At 49.8% G+C, this 23,493-nt stretch overlaps 2 protein-coding genes across 17 annotated transcripts in view; one reads left to right on the top strand and one right to left on the bottom strand.

Annotated features, from left to right (window-relative positions):
• Window positions 1-2,099, top strand: part of LOC122672950 (src substrate cortactin-like) — a 65,981-nt gene extending 63,882 nt beyond the window's left edge. For all 16 annotated transcript variants that reach the window (XR_006334521.1, XR_006334515.1, XR_006334525.1 and 13 more), the window contains one exon: window positions 644-2,099. The gene's annotated coding sequence lies outside the window, so the exon portion shown is untranslated. The remainder of the gene's footprint in view (window positions 1-643) is intronic.
• Window positions 2,100-7,828: 5,729 nt separating this feature from the next.
• Window positions 7,829-18,493, bottom strand: LOC122672942 (liprin-alpha-1-like). Its single transcript, XM_043870454.1, has 6 exons — window positions 18,462-18,493; window positions 16,322-16,423; window positions 15,688-15,852; window positions 14,839-15,032; window positions 12,814-13,042; window positions 7,829-8,097 (listed from the first exon to the last, which is right to left on the bottom strand). Exons 3-6 carry the CDS (start codon window positions 15,796-15,798, stop codon window positions 7,951-7,953), a joined length of 681 nt encoding a protein of 226 aa, XP_043726389.1. The 5' UTR covers window positions 15,799-15,852; window positions 16,322-16,423; window positions 18,462-18,493; the 3' UTR covers window positions 7,829-7,950.
• Window positions 18,494-23,493: the final 5,000 nt, after the last annotated feature.

Raw genomic sequence — 23,493 nt, 5'->3', positions numbered from 1 at the left:
TGCTAACAACTCTCTAGAATTATTGTTGGCAAAAGAATCAGTGTAATTCCTGGAAATTGCAGTGGAGAAAGGATGCAATCAGAAAGAGCAAGGTTGTGGGGGGAATAGAGATACCCTATGATTAAACTTAAGAGGAATAAGATACCAATCTGCACAAAAATGTAAAGTTCTACTGAGGAACGAAGGATGGAAGGAAGGGATCAGGGGAGGGAGGGAGGAAGTTTGTATAGATGGATGGATGGATGGATAAATGAACAGATGGATGATGGATGGATAAATGAACAGATGGATGGATGGATTAATGCGTGGATGGATGGAAGGGTGGTGAGACAGGTAGATGGATGGATGCGTGGTTGGATAGATGCATGGACAGATGGTGGTTGGATAGATGGATGGATTGATACACAGATGATGGATGGATGGGTGGATGAATGGATTAATGAGTAGATAATAGTAGATGGATGGACAGATGACTGGCTGACTGGATGGATGGGTGGATGGATGGATGGATGAATTAGTGAGTGGATGGATGGATGGATTTGTGAGTAGATGGATGGATGAACAGATGGCTGGCTGGCTGGCTAGGTGGATGAACAGAGGATGGAATGAATAATGTTTACATATGTTTACACTCCAATTCTAGAAACATCTTCTAGGAAATTAAGTAGGAGCTGGGCGATGATTGTTTTCTCCAGAACAGTGACAAGTGTTTGGAAACGGCCTAAGTGCTCATCAGTGAGGGGTGAGGTGCAATCTGTGGACACCCCACAAGGAACAGCCCTTCCCCTCCTTCCTGCCACCTTCAGCAGCCGCCGCCCCAGGACTGACTCGTCTGTGTGTGTTTCCAGTTTACCCGCACTAATGCTACAGGTGATTATACAGCGTCCAGAATACGACAAAGACATTTTGAACTCGATGCGATCTTTAATCTGTTTAAAGTTGTTGTATGGCCCCTAAGGTATTTTATTACAGACTTTTTAATTAGTGAAAAATTCATGAATACCATAGAGAAAATGTTTTAAAATTTAATGTTTCTTCTATTTATGTAAACTTATGACTTTATTTATATACTGACTTTTTCTTGTATAGCCAGGCTATATATATCCTTTCAGATCAATTCATGTTCTGATACGTGATTTTAGTCTTTCAAATGAATGTACTGTAATGCTTGTCTGTATAAATCCTATGAACAAATATAGGGCTTTTGTAAATGATGCATTTATTGTAATTATTCTTGTTTAATTTTTAAATGATAAACCATGAGAGAAGGGGTTTTCCTGCAATTGTAAAATCATCATGACACGGTGTGCATTATCCTTCCAGAATGTAACCGAGCTCTCCAACACTCACTCTGAAATGAGCGAACTTACTTTCAACCAATTGTTCTATTTTAACGACTGACCTAAACTGTACTTTTTCTAGCAAGAAATGCTTTTTCTCTGCAGAGTGAAGCGATTTAAAAGTACTGGGTGTTGAATGTGAGCTTCTAGTGAAGTCTGGGCTGAAAGCATGAGTAGAAGACGACTATGACAATCTCTCCCGTGACCTGGTCTCTGAGGACCCGGGTCCCTCTCTCCGCTGAGACTCTTCGGGGACCAATCGCGATGCCCTGCACCCGCTGCAGAGCCGGTGCGCTGGACGGTGAAGGAGCCACGTCCCACAGACAGCGTAGAGCAGCTCTAACAAAGGCCTTAGTTTTCTTATGTAAAGCATCTTTTTATCTGTAAACATGTTTAAAGAATGGACCTAGGCGTACATTTGTAGATTTTGATGACATAGCCATTTTGGATTGTATAAGCAGCAAATGTAACTTTTACTCTTTCAGGAGCACATTAAAAAAGCCAGCAAGAGATGCGTTCAGATCACAGTGCGTCATTTATTATGCAGTGATATCTCAGTAGACAGAGACAGCACGTCTCTTTACATGTGGGTTCCACCTTTAATTTACTTGTACAATTCATTGTTACCATTCTGTTTTTCTACTAATCTTTGGTGAACTTCCTGAATATGTGACGAAGTACGTACAGTCTACTTTTGAGCTATTTTTATCACAGTATTATTTATTGCTTTCTTTCAATAAAGTACTGAAGGAAAATTTCCCACTGCCAATAGAGTGTGCCGAGGGTAAGCTGTACTCTGAGAACAGACCAGAGCTGGTAATGGGAGCCCGTGTCATCGGACATTGTTAAGAGAAACGGATGGATACAATGGAAAGGCTAGAAGGCGGAAGCATAGATGTCCCCAAAGGACGACCGACCTGGTATTCATGCTCTTGGCTCTGGAGACAAGAGGCTCCATCACTTCAGCATCTGCGGGGACAGGGCCCCTCTGCTGCGGAGGCGTGGGCAGCGGGCCGAGGATGGGAACAAAGTGCGGGTGTCAAGCGTCACCGTGGATCCCAGGGCGGGGTGGCCGAGGGCAACCCTGATGCGGACCCGAATGATGCACTAGGGAGTGTGCGTGTGCACGCCTGTGTGTGGGAGCTTTTTATGTTATTTTAGTCAACAGTCTTTATTCATATATCCATAGAAACAAGAATGTAGCAAGGGGAGGTGGGAGGGAGATTCAAGAGGGAGGAGACATACATTCATCTATGGCTAATTCATATTGATGTATGGCAGAAATCAAGCCGATACTGCACAGCAATTATGCTTCAGAAAAAAAGAACACAGCAAGGTGGTCAGGAAAGTATGAAAAAAAGCTTTCTCACAGAGATTTATCATCACAACTCTGTGTATATCTGGGAGCAGGCTGCCCACCATCATCAGGACTTCCCCCCAGCATCAGACGTTCCCCCCCAGCATCAGGCCGTAGTCCAGCATCAGACCCTAGTCTAGCATCAGACCCTCCCCCAGCATCAGACCCTCCTTCAGCGTCAGGCCCTAGTCCAGCATCAGACCCTAACCAGCATCAGACCTTCCCCCAGCATCAGACCCTAGTCTAGCATCAGACCCTCCCTCAGCGTCAGACCCTAGTCCAGCATCAGGCCCTCCCCAAGCATCAGACCCTAGTCCAGCATCAGGCCCTCCCCAAGCATCAGACCCTCCCCCAGCATCAGGCCCTACCCCAGCATCACACCCTGTCTCAGCATCAAGCCTTGTCCAGCATCAGACCCTACCCAGCATCAGACCTTCCCCCAGCATCACACCCTCCTCCAGAGTCAGACCCTCCCCCAGCATCAGGCCCTATTCCAGCATCAGACCTTCCCCCAGGATCAGACCCTGCCCCAGCATCACACCCTGGCTCAGCATCAGGCCTTGTCCAGCATCAGACCCTACCCAGCATCAGACCTTCCCCCAGCATCAGACCCTCCCCCAGCATCAGGCCCTAGTCCAGCGTCAGACCCTTCCCCAGCATCAGATCTTACCCCAGCATCACACCCTCCTCCAGAGTCAGACCCTCCCCCAGCATCAGGCCCTAGTCCAGCATCAGACCCTCCCCCAGCATCAGATCCTAGTCCAGAGTCAGGCCCTCCCCCAGCATCAGACCCTCCCCCTGAATCAGACCCTCCCCCAGCATCAGGCACTCCTCCAGCATCAGACCTTCGCCCAGCATCAGGCCCTAGTTCAGCATCAGAGGTTGCCCCCCAGAATCAGTCATTTCCCCCAGCATGAGGCCCTAGTCCAGCATCAGACCCTAGTCCAGCATCAGACATTCCCCCCCAGCATCAGACCCAGTCCAGCATCAGGCCCTCCCCCAGCATCAGACCCTCCCCCAGAATCAGACCCTCCCCCAGCATCAGGCACTCCTCCAGCATCAGACCCTCGCCCAGCATCAGGCCCTAGTCCAGCATCAGACATTCCCCCCCAGCATCAGGCCCTAGTCCAGCATCAGGCCCTGGTCCAGCATCAGACATTCCCCCCCAGCATCAGGCCCTAGTCCAGTATCAGGCCCTAGTCCAACATCAGACCCTCGCCCAGCATCAGGCCCTAGTCCAGCATCAGACATTCCCCCCCAGCATCAGGCCCTAGTCCAGTATCAGGCCCTAGTCCAGCATCAGATCCTCCCCCAGCATCAGGCACTCCTCCAGCATCAGACCCTAGTCCAGCATCAGAGGTTGCCCCCCAGCATCAGTCGTTTCCCCCCAGCATGAGGCCCTAGTCCAGCATCAGACATTCTCCCCCAGCATCAGGCCCTAGTCCAGCATCAGACATTCCCCCCCAGCATCAGGCCCTAGTCCAGTATCAGGCCCTCCCCCAGCATCAGACCCTCCCCCAGAATCAGGCCCTCCCCCAGCATCAGGCCCTAGTCCAGCAACAGGCCCTCGTCCAGCATCAGACATTCCCGCCCAGCATCAGGCCCTAGTCCCGCATCAGGCCCTCCTCCAGCATCAGACCCTCCCCAGCATCAGGCCCTGCCCCCAGCATTAGGCCCTCCTCCAACATCAGGCCCTAGTCCAGAATCAGACGTTCCCCAGCATTAGACCCTCCCCCAGTATCAGATCCTAGTCCAGCATCAGATGTTCCCCACAATCATCAGGCCCTAGTCCAACATCATAGGTTCCCCCAGCATCAGACCTTCCCACAGCGACAGGCACCTCCCGCATCAGACCCTCCCCCAGCATGAGACCCTAGTCCAGCATCAGGACCTCCCCCACCCTCAGACCCTCCCCCAGCATGAGACCCTAGTCCAGCATCAGGCCCTCCCCCACCCTCAGACCCTCCCCCGGCCTCAGGCCGTTCCCCACTATCAGGCCCCCCACCTCCAGTATGAGGTGTGGCAGCTCCACTTGTCTGATGCTCCTGAGCACACTCAGGCAGCCCCAGAGCCGCAGGACAATGGCTCTTGCAGGAGGTGCATCTCCTGGAAGCACCTGCGGAACAGCAGCAGCTGGGCTCTGTTTCAGGTCAAGGAGAGGCGAAGGGGCACTTGTGCAGGAGGCAGCCGTGGCTGTGGGCATGTTCCCCGACTCTGCTTCCTCCCCGTGGGGGCTCTGCTCTCCTGCTCTCTCACGGGTCCCAGGACTGTGTCCTTCCAGATTCACAGTCACCTTGATATCTCAAGCCCAAGTCCTGAGTTGCGTCCCAGTCTGGTGTGGTGGAGGGCTGAGAACACCCAAGCTCAAGGGCTGAAAGGATCCCAGGGGGACAGTCGGGCCCCAGCGGGGGGCAGGGCAGGGGATGAGGGTGGCCGCCCACAGAGGGCCCCGCAGCAGCACTGGAAGGACAGCCGTGATACCTTGGCTCACTCGGGGACGCTGCCCGGCCTAGCGCTCAGAGATGTTACCGCCAGCAGCTCTGGGGATGCAGGAAGCCCGGTGAGTGACACCACGCCACATGGGCTGTGTGTGTGGGCACTGCTGACCATGGCCTCAGTTTTCATTCCGGTTCCAACTGTCCCTCCAAGGGTTGACGGGCCCCTCTTCCGAATGGCACAGATGTTTTCTTTATGTGGGTGAACGCATCCCTGCTTGTTTCTGTCGGCACTGTTGTCCCTCATCGTGTGTTTTCCTCGTTACAACCTGTACTTGCTGCTCTTCCAGTTTAAATTAGGAGCAGTCCTTATTTCCTGCATTTTCTAGTTGTCAGGGTTCATTGGGGCTTTCCAGGTGGCTCTAGCGGTAAAGATCCTGCCTGCCAATGCAAGAGATAATGAGAGATGTGGCTTCGGTCCCTGGGTCGAGAAGATGGCCTGGAGGAGGGCATGACAGCCCACTCCAGTATTCTTGCCTGGAGAATCCCATGGACAGAGGAGCTAGTGGGCTACATTCCCCGGGGTCGCAAAGAGTGAGACACGACTGAAGCAGGTTAGCACACACTCAGGCTTTAGGTCAGTCACTCAGTTGTGTCCGACTCTTTGCCACTGTGTGGACTGCAGCACTCCAGGCTTTCCTGTCCTTCACTATCTCCTGGAGTTTGCTCAAACTCATGTCCATTCAATCAGTGATGCCATAGAACCATCTCATTCCTGTTGCATCCACCAGAGAGGTGGCTGGGGCTCGGCAAAGTGCATGGTCCCACTGCGTGGGTGTGAAGCTGCCCTCACCACTCCCTGACCGCGTGACCATCACTGTGTCTTCCTCTGTAAATGGGGAGGTGGCAGCACCTGCTTGGGAAGGGGCACATCCAGCATCTGGTATATAAGCAATGCACCACCATCTCAGCGTTGTATTTATTTATAAGAGGGATAGCATTTAATAACCTGCTCCTTTTTCTCTCTTGTCACTTAACTGTGGTCCAGACCACATCTGGTTTACTTACCCCTGTAATTCCCACACCCAGCACAAACAAGACACTCACACATATCTGCCTGAAGAGGCATGAACATACTCTATCCTCAAGGAGATGAAGCCGAGCGAGATGGGGCCTGATGATAACACTGTGTGATGAGGATACCCGAGGAGGACCTGTGTGGCTGTGGGGTGGGGTGGGGACATGGGCAGAACCCCTGAGAGCTCCTGGGGATGGGGAAGTTAGCAGGAAGGAGGAGGAGGGCCTGTTCCTTGCAGGGTGTCCACAGATTGTACCTCACCCCTCACTGATGAACACTTGGGCCGTTTCCAAACACTTGTCAGTGTTCTGGGGGAAACAATCATTGCCCAGCTCCTACTCAATCAACTTCACAGAATATGTTTCTAGCACTGGAGTATAAACATTTGCTTTCTTCATTCCATCCTCCGTTCATCCACCTATCCAGCCAGCCATCTGTTCATCCATCCATCCACTCACTAATCCATCCATCCATCCACTCACAAATTCCATCCACCCATCGAGCCAGCCATCGGTTCATCAATCCATCCACTCACTAATCTATCCATCCATCCACCCACCCACCGACTCATTAACTCATCCGATCATCTCGGACCCACCGAGAAGACAGACGCCTCCTCCGCTCCTGCTCCCAGGAGGACCCCGAGCGTGAGTGACAGGAGCCTCATGGGGCAGCGGGGGAGACACAGAAGGGACATGCCTGCAGGCCCTCCTCCTCTCAACGGGGAAGCACCCACCTGGTCCTAAGGCCTCCTTGCCGGGGTGTCCAGGCCGGCCCCTTTCCTTCTTGCCAAACAAGTGGCCGATGGAGCACCTGATGCCCTTCTTCTTTGGGGCTTTGTCCATGGAGTCCTGGCTGCTGTTGATGCTGGGGTTGCCCCCGGGGCCGTCCTGAGAGTCCGTCGAGCTTTGGGGAGAGAAAACGCCCTTTAACCAGCGCCCTCGTGCAAACACACACCCCTCCCCAAGACCGACTGATAGAACCGGCCACCAGCAACACCCGTGCCTCCACCTCGAGCAGACAGTGGCGTCTGCTTCACCAACCACACTCCACACGACCACTGGGGGCTCCCGGCCACAGACATCGGCCCCGGGAAGCTGAGAGTCTCTGACTGGAGCTGCCCCCGAGGAGGGCTTGACTCCAGGCCAGCCGGTGCAGAGGGCGCTCCGACCCTCCCTCAGGGTCACCGCTTGTCAGGTGATGAGGCTCCCAGAGAAGTCGAGCTCCCCAGCTCTGGGCAGCTCCCCCCGCCTCCCGCAGGGTGACCGTCCCCGGCCATGGCAGGAGAGCGACAGTCACCGTGCAGGGCTGCTGGTCAGGAGACCACTCGTGCCCTCCGTCGGGGGCTTCCTGGCTCAGGCCGGGAGTTCAGCAGGTGGTGGTCGAATGAGGGCAGTGTCAGCCACAGGAGGGGACAGAGTCTCCTGAGAGGAGACCCTTGAGGAAAAGGGAGGGACCCTCAAGAGCGAACCTGAGAGGCACGGGGCCATCACCATCAGGAACGCGCCCCAGACAGGGAGACCTCTAGAAAGAGCAGGAAGAAAGCTCCCACAGGAGTCTATCCGCAGAGATGGACACTTTCTAAAATCACTGAGGTCCCTGAGCTCTTTTCCCTCAGCATCTGAAGTTCACCACTAAACACAGGAACCGCATCCAGTGCGATTCCTTTAAAACCATCCTTCCACCTCTTTCAAGACAAGAGGCGCAGGGCTCCTGAAACTGACGAGGCGCGCAGGCCCCTTACTTGCGGGCGTCCCTGATGTCCTCCGCGCACAGCGCCCCCGTGTGCAGCTGCTCCAGCCGAAAAGACTCAGACGAGGCAGGGCTCAAGGTTTCACACTTGATGGTGTTCTTGTCATTTTGCACCTCTTCCCGTAGAGCTGGCATCTGAGGGAATGAGCTAAGTGTAAAATTGGCTAACAAGAGACTGTGTCAAAAAAGGCAATCATACAGGCCTTACATTATAACCACAAACATATTTGAAAATCTATTAGCTATGCTATCCGCCAAGTACAAAAAAATGCCTTGTACTCGCTTAATGCCATCTTAAAGGACTGTCTTGTAGAGAAGCGGGGCGTGGGGCAGTGAGAGCACCTGACTGAGTGCAGAGACCCCGGACCGGAGCCTCCCCGCAGCGGGGCTCCGCCCTCCCTGGAATGGGGCGACCAGATGGCCCCGCCGGGCAGGACAGCAGAGCAACGCCAGCCCCATGAACCCTGCATGGCACCAACTGCCCTGATGAAAGGACTGTGCTCATCGCCAGATGCTGCTCAGAAGCACCACTAGCAAGGGTAAGGAACCTCTCAGCAAGCCTTCCAGACCTTTCTGTTTGAAGGAGAAAAGGAAACAGCTTGTACCACCACCCAAGATCATTTGTAGTGATGATGCAGGTTACTGGAACCCGTGACATCAAGTGAAACACAGGAAAGGTACCTAACCCGTCATGCGAACACCATGTGTCTGGCTCGTATTTCTCTGTAACATACGACTGGGGCTACACAGTGAGGTGCTTACACGCAATTCAGTGTAATTTGCTCACTGTGGTCTACATAAAGCACCCCTAGGTCTTCACTAAGAGATGATCTTGTAGCAACCTAGAGCGGTGGGATGGGGAGGAAAATGGGAGGGAGGTCCAAAAGGGAAGGGATATATGTATACCTATGGCCAATTCATGTTGAGGTTTGACAGAAAAGAACAAAATTCTGTAAAGCAATTATCCTTCAATTAAAAAATAAACTAATTAAAAGGAAAAAAAAAGATGATCTCTCCTGGAGTCCCAGCTTTTCCGCTGGTCCCAGGTGTGAGGAAAGGAAAGACAGTGGTGGCAACAGTGTGGGGAACAGATTAACCCCTTCAGGGTCCAGACAGGTCTCACTTACACATTTGGGTCTGTGGTTAAGCCAGGGGAAGTCCGTAGAAGCATGCACGGCAAGTATTTTTATAAACAACGAGTGTGTTGTTTTAACCAACTAACCTGTGCCTTTGGAACGGGATTCTGTAAAGAATACTGATCCACTGCAGCCCCACAGAAGCTTGATGCCAACAAAGTGACTCAGTGCAAAATACAGCTGAGCCCGTTTAACAGCGGCTGGATAAACTGCACCCTCCCCTGATCTCTAACAAGAACCCTCAGGCAACAGAAGGCTACAGAGGCTAGAAATTATCCCCACAGAACTGAACAGGGGTCAATCTCAAATTCAAGTTACAATAAGCATTTATAAAAATCAGAAAACAACACAGAACAGAGCGGGGAAGTGACACGCCTGGGTTGACCGTGGACTCAGGGGAGACAAACACCTGCCTCAAAGTCAGGGACCGCGGCCAGCCCCTTCCCCGGGCCTCCTCCTGAGGAAGGGCTCTGGGCCCCCAGCTTGGCCGCCCTCCTTCAGGAGGGAAGCCCGCCCCCCTGGCGCCCACGTGACTAGGATGGGCAGGACCGTGTCCTCACTTAACAGGAGGGCAGAGCAGGTCACAGAGCCGGTGAGCGGCACACCCAGGCCACCAGCCCCAGGCTGACGGAGCAGCTCCGCTGTGCCCAGCAGAAGGGCTCCCAGGCACTGAGCTGCCTGAACTGGAGCGTGGCTGCCCGAGTCCTGCGGGAAGGTCCCCAGAGTGGTCGGTCAGTGGGCTGGGAGCGGGAGAGGGACAAGGACGGCCAGCCCTCGGGGCACTGGACTCCAACAACAGGGGCTCATCCGAGGGACCAGAGGGGAGAGGCAGCGAGCTCCCTCCTGCCGCTCCCTCCATCAGGGACGCTGTGAGGGACACGAGAGCCTCTGGAGGAAAGCGGGCTGGACGGCCCCACGGTTAAGTGTCCAGGCTCTGATCAGATGAGTCTGCACCGCACTGCTGGGTGTGTGAGCCTGGGCACGGGGCCCGGCCTCTCTAAGCCTCAGTGTCCACGTCTGCTGAATGGGGATAACAGCAGCCTGGACCTCACCTGGGTGTCTGCGGGATTAGATGACAGGCTCGGAAAGCACTTGACACGGTGCCTGGCGGGCAGAGTCTCCTGCACACTGCTACCCCCGTCATTAGAGGGCTCCCCCCAAATCTAATACCTATGGCTCTGATTCAGTCATTGCTTTTAAGAAAACACTAAGCGGAAATTCCATGGTGGTCCAGACGTTAGGACTTGGCACTTTCACTGCCGGGACACAGGTTTGATCCCTGGTTGGGGAATTAAGATCCCATAAGCTGTGCAGCATGGCCAAAAAAAAATTTTTTTTAAACATAATAAATACTACTATGTCTATTATAAATAAGCATGAGATGATTAGAAAGCAAACAAGTGGCAGAAAGGGAAACCGTTACAATTGTCTCATCGAATGACCGATTTCCAACAGAACCATCAGCATATTTTAAGTGGTGGGTGAGTTTCAAAACTTCCATTAAAACATCAATTATTCACCAGTACATAACCACACAGTGTTCCGTCACGTGACTCGATAAGCACTCTTTAACACTTCACAGAGAAACAAAGCCATGCTAAATTACTAAATAGTTTACCTTTCAATGATGCTTCCTTAATTAACTAGGCTGATAGATGCATGCAAAGAAATGGAGAGAAACCAGGTTGATTGCGACTTTGAAGCTAAAAATTCAAGAATCAGTATAGGCAAATACAGGAAAGCAAAAATGATGGCAAACCTCTAAGTGACATTAAGACTTAGAGAACAGTAGCTGGAAACAGAACTTTTTTTTTTTTTTTTTTTTGACCACAGAAGTTAAATAAGCTATTCAAGATTTACTAGAGAAACACTATAAATTATTACTCAGGAAGATACAATTTTGTTAGAACATCGTGATTTATTAAAGCAGAGCATTCTGTACAACAAAGGGCCTCAACAGCTGTCTGTTCTCAGCCAAACTTCTCTATAACTTATTTCTCTTAATAAAAAACATGTTATACTTTCAAATAGTAATTTAACTGATGAGGAAGTTACCATAATACCTAGTTTAACACTGAACAAATCTCACCACCTATTGGACATTAATGTAAAATCCTTACCTAGAATTTGATTTAAAACTTCTGAAAATAAATTCATTAAAGCAGGTACCGTATGAAAATGTGTAAGAATGAAAGCTAGCATAATAGCAGGTGGAGTCTTCACATTTTATGAACCATAGAAGATACTTTGTAAAAGAGTCTAGTAGAGACATTAACCATGCAAAAGCTGATGAGATTTACAGTCTTAAAAACAAGCACCAACACAGAAAGGAGATTGTGTCAAAAGCCCATTAATTCTACACTTAGAGGATCATTTCTTTATGTAAGCATACTCTCATTTATAAATTGCACAGGTTATGTAGTGTATGATCCATCTACATTATGCTTGTAACTGCATAGTGATACAATAATTCAAACTTACTGCTATGGGGGAAAAACACCATTTAATGAGCCATGAAGAAAAGCACAAACACGACTAAAGGGACACACACTGTGGACACAGCACTGCAGAGACCAGAGCAAGTGGGAGGACGGGAGGGGAGATGGATGGGGAAACTACAGCCTGGGGTTGGGGGGACGGGAGGCTGGGGTCTGGATTGACGACGGCTAAACAGACAACAGGATGAGACAGGAAATCCAAACCAACGATGAAAGCAGACACACCGTCAGAGAACTCCAACAACAAGGACAAAATGTACACACCTGTTCTTTTACAAATACTCGGAAAGAAATCAAGCACGAAACCACAGAGAAATCATCAAGAATTTTAAATATCAACTAATTAGCCAAAGACGCAAATTATATAAATGTGTCAAAAGCCCACAAAATGGACTAGTTACCACTTCACATGCATCTAAAATGATTCACACTTAATTTAATGATATGTGACCAACAATGCAGCTAACATGAAATGGGTGGTAACAGAAAAAAGTGATAATACATGTGCAGGTACAAAGCAGAGGGTTGTAAATGTGATTTCATGAGGTAAACAGCAATGCACTCAGAAACCTAAGCTACACACGCAAGAAAGCTGGACCAGGCGCTTTAGAGCCGCACACTCTGTCACCAAAAGCCCTAGGTCGTCATCCCGTTTTCAGACTCGGGAGAGTGAGGAAGCCCGACTTCTTCCCTGGGGCCCTGGGGCACCGGGCTTTGAACCTGGTTTCACACGCAGAGCGGGCCTGAGTGCGCGGCCAGGTCCATCAGCAAGCAGACCAGTTTAGATTTTTGGTTTTCTTCCCACCGCATGCCCTGCACCGTGCAGCCAGGCATCCCCAGTGGAAAATGTGCTGCACGGTTTTCACACGCCATGAGAACTGCCATGAGAACTTTCACAAAGTTGTCTGCTCCCTGAGAACAGAAATTTTCCTGCAGCTGCTGTGCCCAGCACAGGCCAGGCCCAGCTTTACAGAGGCAGGCTCTGGCTGAGCTCATGATGACGTGCTAAGCCGGTGGTCCAAATATCAAGACTAACTGGTCACTGTGCGATTACGGAATGATTAAAGACTAGGCAGTTTTAAAAATCATAGACCTCTGAGTGTGGAAAATGTACCTGATTTTCTTCTGGGTAAAAAGACAAGAAAACAAAAAACAAACAAAAAAGGAAAACCAGTATGCTGGGGGAGGGACGTGGCAGGGAGGAGGCAGACACATACCAGAGGCATGAAGCCCAGCCGGTCTATGTTCCGTGCTGGCCTTCGACGCCTCATTCGGGGCGTGGCGGGCACACTGCTGGGCGGGCAGGAGCTGGCAAGCGAGGAGGCAAAATACAGGTCGAGGGAGCTCACTGATTTAAAACGACGAAGGCTGCCTGAGCTCGCCTTGCCCACCCTGCTCTCAGTCTCCTTGGCCCGCTGCTCGGTGTTCTCCTCTTCTTGGATCCACCTAAAAGAGAGCAAAACTCGTCACCTGCCTTTGTCAGCACAGGAACGTGTCTGGACAACAACTTTGGGCTTGCATTCTGTGTCATGATTAGCAAATTCCAGCAACAGTTGCTCAATTAACATCGCAGCAAAAAGGTTCGACTTTCCCTCTTTTGAATATTCTCAAACTTAGTATAACTTAGCATTGAGTCTTACAAACTGGCCCCTGATCATTCACGTTTGATTTGACTCATTTACTCTAACATTCTGACGGGGCCTGGGTGGCGACTCTCTCCCTGTGAGGAGACAGCTGAAGTGGACAACCTTCAGCATCCCTGCTCTCAGGGCTGAGGTGCACATCAGGGCCTCGAGTCTTTTCCACTGGGAATCAGGAACTCTGCACCATCAAAACAGCGATTCACAAACAAGCTTGACTTTCTAAACACAAATCTCCAGACCAGATGAAGTGCTGAGTTGATCTTTTTTTTTTTAAGGGTGTATATGTACCAACACATCACTTGATGAAGTTCTCCCCCAGGTTTGTGAGAGTTTCTGGATTCATGTCAATGTGCCACATTCACCTAGAATTTACGGTGACGGCTCTTCTCCCCTAATGTGTCATGGATGATTTTATATAGCAGTTTAAGTATTAGATTATGCATATAAAATGATTTTTTAACAAAAATACAAGATTCTTGCAGGTCGTAACCTCTCCAGTTTCACTACTTATATGTCCTGAAAGATTTTCACTGGTGACAAGTTGAAGGACAGAATTTACCATTTATATCAAGTCAACATATTGCATAAGGAAAAATCACTTTTACCTGACAACGTGCTGTAAAAATAGAAACATTAATATGTTAACCGTTCCATATTTCCTGCGGGGACGGGGAAAGACAACCTTTCTGAGCTCATCTGTGCTCAAACACGGCCCAGAAAGCAGTCTGTCTCGGCGCCAAAACTGCAGGCGGCACCACCTGCGTTTGCTGGTTGTGCCGCTCACCCCTGCCTTCCGCCTGAACCCCCCGCGCTCGGCCAACAGGAACGGGCACCTCGGCCTGGGCTGACGTGACGAGAACAATCCGAGCAGCAGCTCTGCCGGGTCCTGCGCAGGGTCACCGGCCCGCGGCCACTCTGAACGGAACCTCAGGACAGGAGGCACGGCTGTGCGGGTGTGGCCCAGGCAGGCCTCGGGGCCCCCGGCCGCCCGGCTGCACCCAGACCCAGGGCCCCCTGCTCACCACGAGGCGGGCCTTCGGATTCTATCCCGCTTTGTAAACTGTTATAACTGCCAAGACGGTGTCTAAAGAAAACATCTTAAACATACTGATGAGTTGAGAAAAACTCAAACACATGTCCTTGGACCAGTGTCTTACAAGAAGCCAGTCTTCACACTGTGTTAAGTTAAAAAGGAAACTGCGGATCTGAGGGGAATTTGCCAACCCCAAACCTCAGCTTTTCTGTTCCAGGTGCTTCTCACCAGAGCATGGGAGGCTCCGAGGTACACGAGGGTGAACCCTCAGTGCTGGTGGGTTCACGGGCCACAGAGGACACCACCTCGGCACGTCTCCCACCTTGGGGCTCAGAGCTGTGGGGGGACACCCCACAAGACCCCCCGCCCACAGAGTGCTGACACCAGCTGTGGACAGAACGCCCTGGCTGACTCAGCTCTCTCATCAAGGGCGATCTCAGAACTGAAAATCCTTGAAGCAGGGCTGTAGTCAGTGTTCTCACTATGGAACACTCAGACTTCGTCTAGGACAAGACAGCTCCTCAGAGAAGCCCAGTTTCTGGGGAGCTGAGTTCAGGCACACCCACCGGATCTCTTGGTTGGTGGCGTCCAGCTTCTCCTGAAGAATCGCAGGAAGAGTCCTGGCATCAGCCTGCCCACTGGGCGGCAGCTGAACAGCCGAGCTGAGGAGGGTGACCCCGTCGCCCTCGCCGTCAGACACGCCTTCGTCTCTTTCGAAGGCCTGGGCCACGGTGGCCGGCACGCGGGCCTGCTGTCTCAACTGAAATAAAAGGGGCCGAGTCACTGTGTGTTGATCTGGGCATATACGTTAGTGCACTTCTTCCTGTATACTCACCTGATGATATGGCCACTGTAACAGAATACACCGAGTGTCTCTCATTGATCTCAACGACAATGATCTCAATCTGCTTATTCACAGCTTTAAACTCTCAGTTGGAGAGGGAAAAAATGTTATCCTAAAACCATTCTATTACCCAGTTTTTAATTGCAAATTGATAGCCAGAAGATAATAAATCTTGAGACATTTATGCCAACTAATACTTTTAACTGGGGGCTTCCCAGGTGGCTCAGTGGTAAAGAATCCGCCTGCCAATTCGAGAGGGCAGGTTGGATCCCTGGGTCGGGAAGATCCCCTGGAGTAGAAGATGGCCACCCACTCCAGTATTCTTGCCTGGGAAGTCCCAGGAAGAGAGGATGTGTTGGACTACAGTCCACAGGGTTGTATAAGACTCGGATAAGGCTGAGTGTGTACTCAGGCAATGCTGTTAAACCATATAAAACTCTGACTTCTTACAGAAAAACTGTATTCACAAGAATTCAAGAAGCTCAAAAGTCAACTAGTTCCATAAATACGTGCATCATCCACCTGACCAGGCAGCAAGTGTACAAATGCAGGCCGGCCGGGTGGCTGGTACCTTCTCGTCCAGGGCCTTGTGGTGCTCAAATAGAAACTTCAGCGCCCTGAGCACCTCCACCTCGCTGATCATGCCGGCTGGGGACTGCGCCTGCTGCTTGTCCGCCGTCATCCGGAGGGATGGTACATACCGGGAAACGAGGAGCTCCAGGTGTTCCAGCAGCAGCTGCAGGGAGGGGTCAAAGGAGCACCTTCAACCTCACACTTGAATTCAGGGCCGAGAACTCCTCTCAGCCTCACGCTAAAGCCAAAACCATGCTAAGGCACGTCAGAATCCCGCCAGTTCAGTCTAAAGTTAGAGTGGACTTCCCCAGTGGCCCAGGAGTTAAGACTCCACACTTCTGCAGGGCTCATGGGTTTTAATCCCTGGTCGGGGATCTAAGATCCCACATAAACTGTAGCATGGCCAAAAATGGAAGTTAAGAGAACTCCCCCTCAAATGTACTAAAATTACATTCGCTCTCATCATAAATTTGAAGCAAACTATGAGAACCCCAAGCTGATCCACCTCGGTCTGCCCAGTGGGAAGATGTGAAAAATGACTTGAAAACCAGGCAGACTTTAAAGACAGCAACAAGGAGCCCAGTGGTGAGCCCCGCGGGCACAGGTCAGCACGGGAGACTCCGCCTACTGACCCTGGTGTTGTTCCTCTCTGCTCTCAGCTGAGCAATTTCTTCTTCTCTGGCAAGAAGCTGCTCCCTGCACACCTTCAGTTCTTCATTATATGTTCCCAACTCCTAGAAAACAGTTAAATGAGGAGGTAACTAAATGCAAACACAAGTGAAAAAGAGAGCGAGACCGTGAAGGCTGACCCTATCAAGTCTCTCCAGGCTCCACACAAAGGATCTCCCTGCCCCTCCGGAGAAAAGAGGGTCCGCTGACCCCAAGACCACACAGACAAGCACAACTCAGACTGGCCTTCAACCTCCGCCTCGACCTGGCAGGCACGCGGAGAAGAGAACCCGGAATCCAGCCTGCCTTCTCCAGACCCAGGGAAGTCTGAGAAACTTTCCTAAACATAAACCAAACAACAAAATGGATAAACAGATTCTTAAACAACACGCAGACAAGTGACCTAGGACCCCTGAGGAGAGTGAAGAAGAAAGGGAAGATCTACAAGGCCACCAGGTTTTGGAGTGTTCCTCTGGGAAAGAGGCTGATGGCACACCAAGGCCATCTGCTAGCCTGACTCCACTGAAATCACCCAGTCATTCAATAAACTGGCTAAAATGTTAAATTCGTGTTATATGTATTTTATCACAATTTGTGTGCACGCGGGGCCATCCACGTGGTGAACTTGCTCAAACCGAACCACAACGAGACTTTCATTCTTCCATTTTTCTTTGTACAAGTAAAAAAACCCTGGCTTACACATCCCCCACTACATACTGAGTATTCAGCACCTAGAACACTGCCCAACACTTGTAAGAGGCATGTAGTAGACATGTGAAGCCATGAGGGTATATGTTACACACGTAAGCAGTAGGTACCCATTATTAACATGCTGGACACACTGGTCTGTGCTTTGTAAGACGGGAGACATTAAGGGGCTTAGCCTCTCTGCTTCAAGGACTGACTCTCTAGCTCGATCCAGATGCCCCAGAGACTGTTCCAGCCACTGTATCCCTTCTTGTGGGGCCCCCGCCCATCCTCCACGCAGCACCTGCACAACCTCTAACAAAGTCAACCTGCTGGGGTCGATCCTGCGCACGAAGGCCAAAACGCCCTGGCCGGCAGGGCCCACGGCCATGCTAACAAATGAAACACAACCCCAACGCTTCATCAGGTGAGGGCCAATCCGATGGGCCCAGTCCCTGGCTGCTCTCACCTCAGGACACTCTGCCTCCAGGACTTGGGTCGAGGCCAACTTCTTCGTCTTCTTGGCCTTTGCCTTGGGGTTGCAGCATTGGAAAAGCGCCCATAGGCGGGCCCTTCTGCGACCCATCCTCGTGGATGGGGGCAGCCCCCCACTCGGGGGCAACCGCTGTTTCCCAGGCAGTTACCTCAGCACCTGAGCTATCACCACCGATCTCACACTACGACCACCGATCTCACACACCGCTCTCTCACACACCGCTCTCTCACACTATGACCACCAGCACCAGTGTCTCAAGAAGAAATGGCACGAAGGCTCTGCCTCCAGCACGTCTCCCAGGAGCCCGGAACCTGGAACCCACTCCGTCACAAGGGGCTCCATGGTAACAGGGGGGCTGGGCTCAGGCCCACCATCAAGGGTGCAGAGAGGAGGGAAGGGCTGCCAAAAAGATGGCAGGTGAGTGTGGGGTGCGGGAGAAGGAAGGCCATTCCCCCCGCTCAGGCCCAACGTCAAACATGACCCTGCAATGTACTGGGTCACAGTCGAACCGAACAGTATAAACTGCTTCAGAAACCACCACCGCTAGGAATGAGCACATCTTCTAAGGGGGCTTCTGCCCCCTCCACCCCTGAAACAAGCCTCCAATGAGGCTACTGAAAGGGCACCCCTGAACTCAAGGGCACCCCTGAACTCAAGAGCGTCCCCAGAACCCATGCCAGTGAGGATGCTGGCTGCCGCACTGGCTGCCCCTCACTCTCACCCTGAGCTTGGTCATTGCCATTTACTTCTCCAGGGGATCTTCCCAACCCAGGGATCAAACCCGGGTCATCCGTATTGTACACAAACACTTTACCATCTGAGCCATGAGGGATCTACTAGCGTGTCAGATGAGTGCAAACATGCGGTAGTTTGAGCATTCTTTGGGATTGACTTTCTTTGGGATTGGAATGAAAACTCACCTTTTCCAGTCCTGTGGCCACTGCTGAGTTTTCCAAATTTGCTGGCATATTGAGTGCAGCACTTTCACAGCATCATCTTCCAGGATTTGAAATAGCCCAACTGGAATTCCATCACCTCCACTAGCTTTGTTCATAGTGATGCTTTCTAAGGCCCACCTGACTTCACATTCCAGGATGTCTGGCTCTAGGTGAGCGATCACACCATGGTGATCATCTGGGTCGTAAAGATCTTTTTTGTACAGTGCTTCTGTGTATTCTTGCCAGCTCTTCTTAATATCTTCTGCTTCTGTTAGGTCCATACCATTTCGGTCCTTTATCGAACCCATCTTTGCATGAAATGTTCCCTTGGTATCTCTCATTTTCTTGAAGAGATCTCTAGTCTTTCCCATTCTGTTGTTTTCCTCTATTTCTTTGCATTGATCACTGAGGAAGGCTTTCTTATCTCTCCTTGCTATTCTTTGGAACTCTGCATTCAAATGGGAATATCTTTCCTTTTCTCCTTTGCTTTTCACTTCTCTTCTTTTCACAGCTATTTGTAAGGCCTCCTCAGACAACCATTTTGCCTTTTTGCATTTCTTTTCCATGGGGATGGTCTTGATCCCTGTCTCCTGTACAGTGTCACAAACCTCCATCCATAGTTCATCAGGCACTCTGTCTATCTGATCTAGTCCCTTCAATCTATTTCTCACTTCCACTGTATAGCCATAAGGGATTTGATTTAGGTCATACCTGAATGGTCTAGTGGTTTTCCCTACTTTCTTCAATTTAAGTCTGAATTTGGCAGTAAAGAGTCCTTAGGCAGTCACAATCCAAGATATCAAAATAAGGGAAGCTCAGTGAGGGAGCTGGAGTCTGAGAGGGCTGCTCCTTCCCTCGGGGCATCTGAATAAAGCTGACTCTGCGAAGAAAAGGCAGGGAGAAAGTCAAGCAGAGGGGACTGGCTAACACAGCTCTGGATGGTCCCTTGGGCTGGGAAGACAAAAATTTGAGTGCAGGCCTGACATGTCAGTCCGGATGTTAGAGATCAAGCTCCCCAAGAAAAGGGAGGCACAGAAAATGTACCCAACACTCTGCCCAAATCGGCTGAGCGCTGAGTATCCATCACCTCTTGGTGCTCAGAAGACAGACGGTGGGCTTCAGGACCTGGCAAGAAGGGGGGTCCTGGGAGGCACCCCAGACTTCCAGACGGAGATGCTGGAGGGCTCCTCCCTGGGGTCAGGGAGGGAAAGTGGGTGATGGCTGCTGAGACTCAGCTTACAAGGACCCCCCAGCCTCAAGGCACTCAGGCCCTGAGTGAACAGAGAGCTCTGTCCCCACTAGAGGTCTGCATCAGAAGAAACTCTGGAGAAGACAGCATCACCAGAACCTCTAGGGTTTTCCAAACACAATGTCCAACATGCAACCAAAGAAGCAAAAAAGGGTGTGACAACAAACAGCACCAAGAGAAATAGAACTGAAACAGATCCAGAGGTGTCAGTTGTATATCAGCATATCACAGGTATACTAGAGGTATCAGATGCAAACTTCACCAGTTCAAAAATATACCTGACAAAAGGAAAAATTTCTGAGAATCAAAACCGATGCTAGAACTTTAAAATAACAGTGACCGAATTTAAGAACTCAGTCTCTGGTCTTAACATCAAATTGGACACAGCTGAAGAGAGGATCAGTGAACTGAAGGATGGATCAGTTAAAAATATATATATAAGAGGGAAAAAAGTTTAGAACATATGGAAGGAGCCCGCTTGTTAAACTATGCTGTTAAAAACTATAAATGAGGCCCCTCATGGGAGAGAAAAGATAGAAAGGGGAATAAGAAATGCCTCCAGGGGTTGAAACTAAAGAGCCTCTTAATGAAAGTGAAAGAGGAGAGTGAGAAAGCTTGCATAAAACTCAACATTCAAAAAATGAAGGTCATGCCATCTGGCTCCATCACTTCCTGGCAAATAAATGGGGAAACAATGGAAACAGTGACAGACTGTATTTTCTTGGGCTCCCAAATGACTGCAGATGGTGACATTAAAAGACGCTAGCTCCTTGGAAGGAAAGCTATGACCAACCTAGACAGCACATTAAAAAGCAGAGACATTACTTTGCCGACAAAGGTTCATTTAGTCAAAGCTAGTAGTCATGTATGGATGTGAGAGTTGGCCCGGGAAGAAGGCTGAACGCCAAAGAATCGATGCTTCTGAACTGTGGTGTTGGAGAAGACTCTTGAGAGCCCTGTGGACTGCAAGGAGATCCAACCAGTCCATCCTAAAGCAAATCAGTCCTGAATATTCATTGGAAAGACGGATGCTGAAGCTCCAATACTTTGGCCACCTGATACGAAGAACTGACTCTTTGGAAAAGAACCTGATGCTGGGGAAGACTGAAGGCAGGAGGAGAAGGGGATGACAGAGGATGAGACGGTTGGATGGCATCACTGACTCGATGGACATGAGCTTGGGCAGGATCCAGGAGCTGGTGATGGACGGGGAGGCATGGTGCGCTGCAGTCCATGGGGTCGCAAAGGGTCAGACACGGAGTGACTGAACTGACTGACAGGGGCGGGGGCAAGAGTTGGCTGGAGAATCAGACCATTGACTCAAAAATGAAAACCACACATTGGTTTCAGCAGCTCTGCGGGTGCCTAAGGCAAGAAGAAAATATTCAAGTGCTCAGAGGAAAAAGGCGAGGCTTTTAATGGCACAGCAACCCTGAGGGCTGACATTTCAAGAACAAGGAAGTCAGGAGATAATGGACTGGAGCCTGTGAAATGCTGAAAAACAAATACCAACCAATCTGGAATTCTATACCCAACAAAAACACTCTTCCAAAGTGAAAGCAAAATAAAGACTTTTAGGGCAAATGGAAATGAGACAGCTCATCACCCACAGACATGAACTAAAAAATGTTAAGGCAGTTCTTTGGGAGAAAGAAAAGTAGTCTCTGACGGAAGTATAAAAAACAAGTAAAGACCAACAGTGAGGTAACAGTGAGGGTAAATATTAACTCTACGATGATGATAATGCCAAAAATATACCTAAAATTTTAAAGGATAACAGTGACAAGGAGGAAACAGTCGTGTCAGGGAGGCAGTAAAAATACTAAGTTAGACTTGAATGTAGAACACACGCTGTATCTGCGAATGTACACCCGGTCACCTGACAGAGGCGTACAGACCTAGAAAAACACTTCATCCTTCTAACAGAAAGCACGAGAGAAGGACACAGAATAGGTGGGACGAGCAGAAAACAAACAGCAACATGGTACCTACACACTGAAATATCAAAATTATAAACAGAGCAAATACTCTCATTGAAAGATAAAAAGGGTCAAACTGATTAAAATTAAAACCATACACTATTCACAGAGGTACGTGTAAAGATGGAAGACCACAGACAGGTGAAAGTAAAAGATACCCAGGCAAACAAGGACAGAAAACTGATGTGGCAATATCACTGTCCAATAATGTCTAAAGTAAGAAGCATTACTAGCAATAAAAAGGAGCATCTCATACTGATACAAGTTCAGTCCAGCAAGAAGATGAAGATTCTAAATTTGATTGTCCCTAATAACATAACCTCTCCACCATGACCCGTCCGTCCTGGGTGGCCCCACACAGCACGGCGTAGTTTCATTGAGTTAGACAAGACTGTGGTCCATGTGATCAGATCGGCTAGTTTTCTCTGATTATGGCTTCAGGGTGTCTGCCCTTTCATGCCCTCTCGCAACACCTACCATCTTACTTGGGTTTCGCTTACCTTGGACGTGGGATATCTCTTTATGGCTGTTCCAGCAAAGCGCAGCCGCTGCTCCTTACCTCGGACGAGGGGTATCTCCTCGTGACAGAATGTGGTCCACTGGAGAAGGGAATGGCAAACCACTTCAGTATTCTTGCCGTGAGAACCCCATGAACAGTATGAAAAGGCAAAATGATAGGATACTGAAAGAGGAACTCCCCAGGTCGGTAGGTGCCTAGTATGCTACTGGAGATCAGTGGAGAAATAACTCCACAAAGAATGAAGGGATGGAGCCAAAGCAAAAACAAGACACATTTGTGGATGTGACTGGTGACAGAAGCAAGGTCCGATGCTGTAAAGAGCAATATTGCATAGGAACCAGGAATGTGAGGTCCATGAATCAAGGCAAATTGGAAGTGGTCAAACAGGAGATGGCAAGAGTGAATGTCAACGTTGTACAAATCAGCGAACTGAAATGGACAGGAATGGGTGTATTTAACTCAGATGACCATTATATCTACTACTGTGGGCAGGAATCCCTTAGAAGAAATGGAGTAGCCATCATGGTCAACAAAAGAGTCCAAAATGTAGCACTTGGATGCAATCTCAAACATGACAGAATGATCTCTGTTCGTTTCCAAGGCAAACCATTCAATACCACGGTAATCGAAACCTAGGCCCCAACCAGTAACGCTGAAGAAGCTGAAGTTGAACGGTTCTGTGTAGACCCAGAAGACCTTTTAGAACTAACACCCAAAAAGGATGTCCTTTTCATTATAGGGGACTGGAATCCAAAAGTAGGAAGTCAAGAAACACCTGAAGTAACAGGCAAATGTGGCCTTGGAGTACGGAATGAAGCAGGGCAAAGGCTAATAGAGTTCTGCCAAGAGAAGGCACTGGTCACAGCAAACAGCCTCTTCCAACAACACAAGAGAAGTGTCTACACATGGACATCACCAGATGGTCAACACTGAAATCAGATTGTTTATATTCTTTGCAGCCAAAGATGGAGAAGCTCTGTACAGTCAGCAAAAACAAGACCAGGAGCTGACTGTGGCTCAGACCATGAACTCCTTATTGCCAAATTCAGAGTGAAATTGAAGAAAGTAGGGAAAACCACTAGACCATTCAGGTATGACCTAAATCAAATCCCTTATGACTATATAGTGGAAGTGAGAAATAGATTGAAGGGACTAGATCTGATAGACAGAGTGCCTGATGAACTATGGATGGAGGTTTGTGACACTGTACAGGAGACAGGGATCAAGACCATCCCCATGGAAAAGAAATGCAAAAAGGCAAAATGG

This window comes from Cervus elaphus, chromosome 16 (assembly GCF_910594005.1).
Source record: "Cervus elaphus chromosome 16, mCerEla1.1, whole genome shotgun sequence".
In the NCBI taxonomy this organism is placed as follows: domain Eukaryota; kingdom Metazoa; phylum Chordata; class Mammalia; order Artiodactyla; family Cervidae; genus Cervus; species Cervus elaphus.
Note: the sequence above shows the minus strand (reverse complement) of the source record. Positions and strands in the feature narration are given on the sequence as shown.

Excerpts from the sequence above, each read along its gene's own strand:
- LOC122672942 (XM_043870454.1), bottom strand. The coding sequence starts at position 15,798 with ATGACGGCGGACAAGCAGCAGGCGCAGTCCCCAGCCGGCATGATCAGC. Across the intron at positions 13,043-14,838 it reads GCCACCAACCAAGAGATCCG|GTGGATCCAAGAAGAGGAGA; the intron begins GTGGGTGTGCCT and ends GCTCTCTTTTAG. Across the intron at positions 8,098-12,813 it reads GGCTGGGCTTCATGCCTCTG|ATGCCAGCTCTACGGGAAGA; the intron begins GTATGTGTCTGC and ends TCATTCCCTCAG.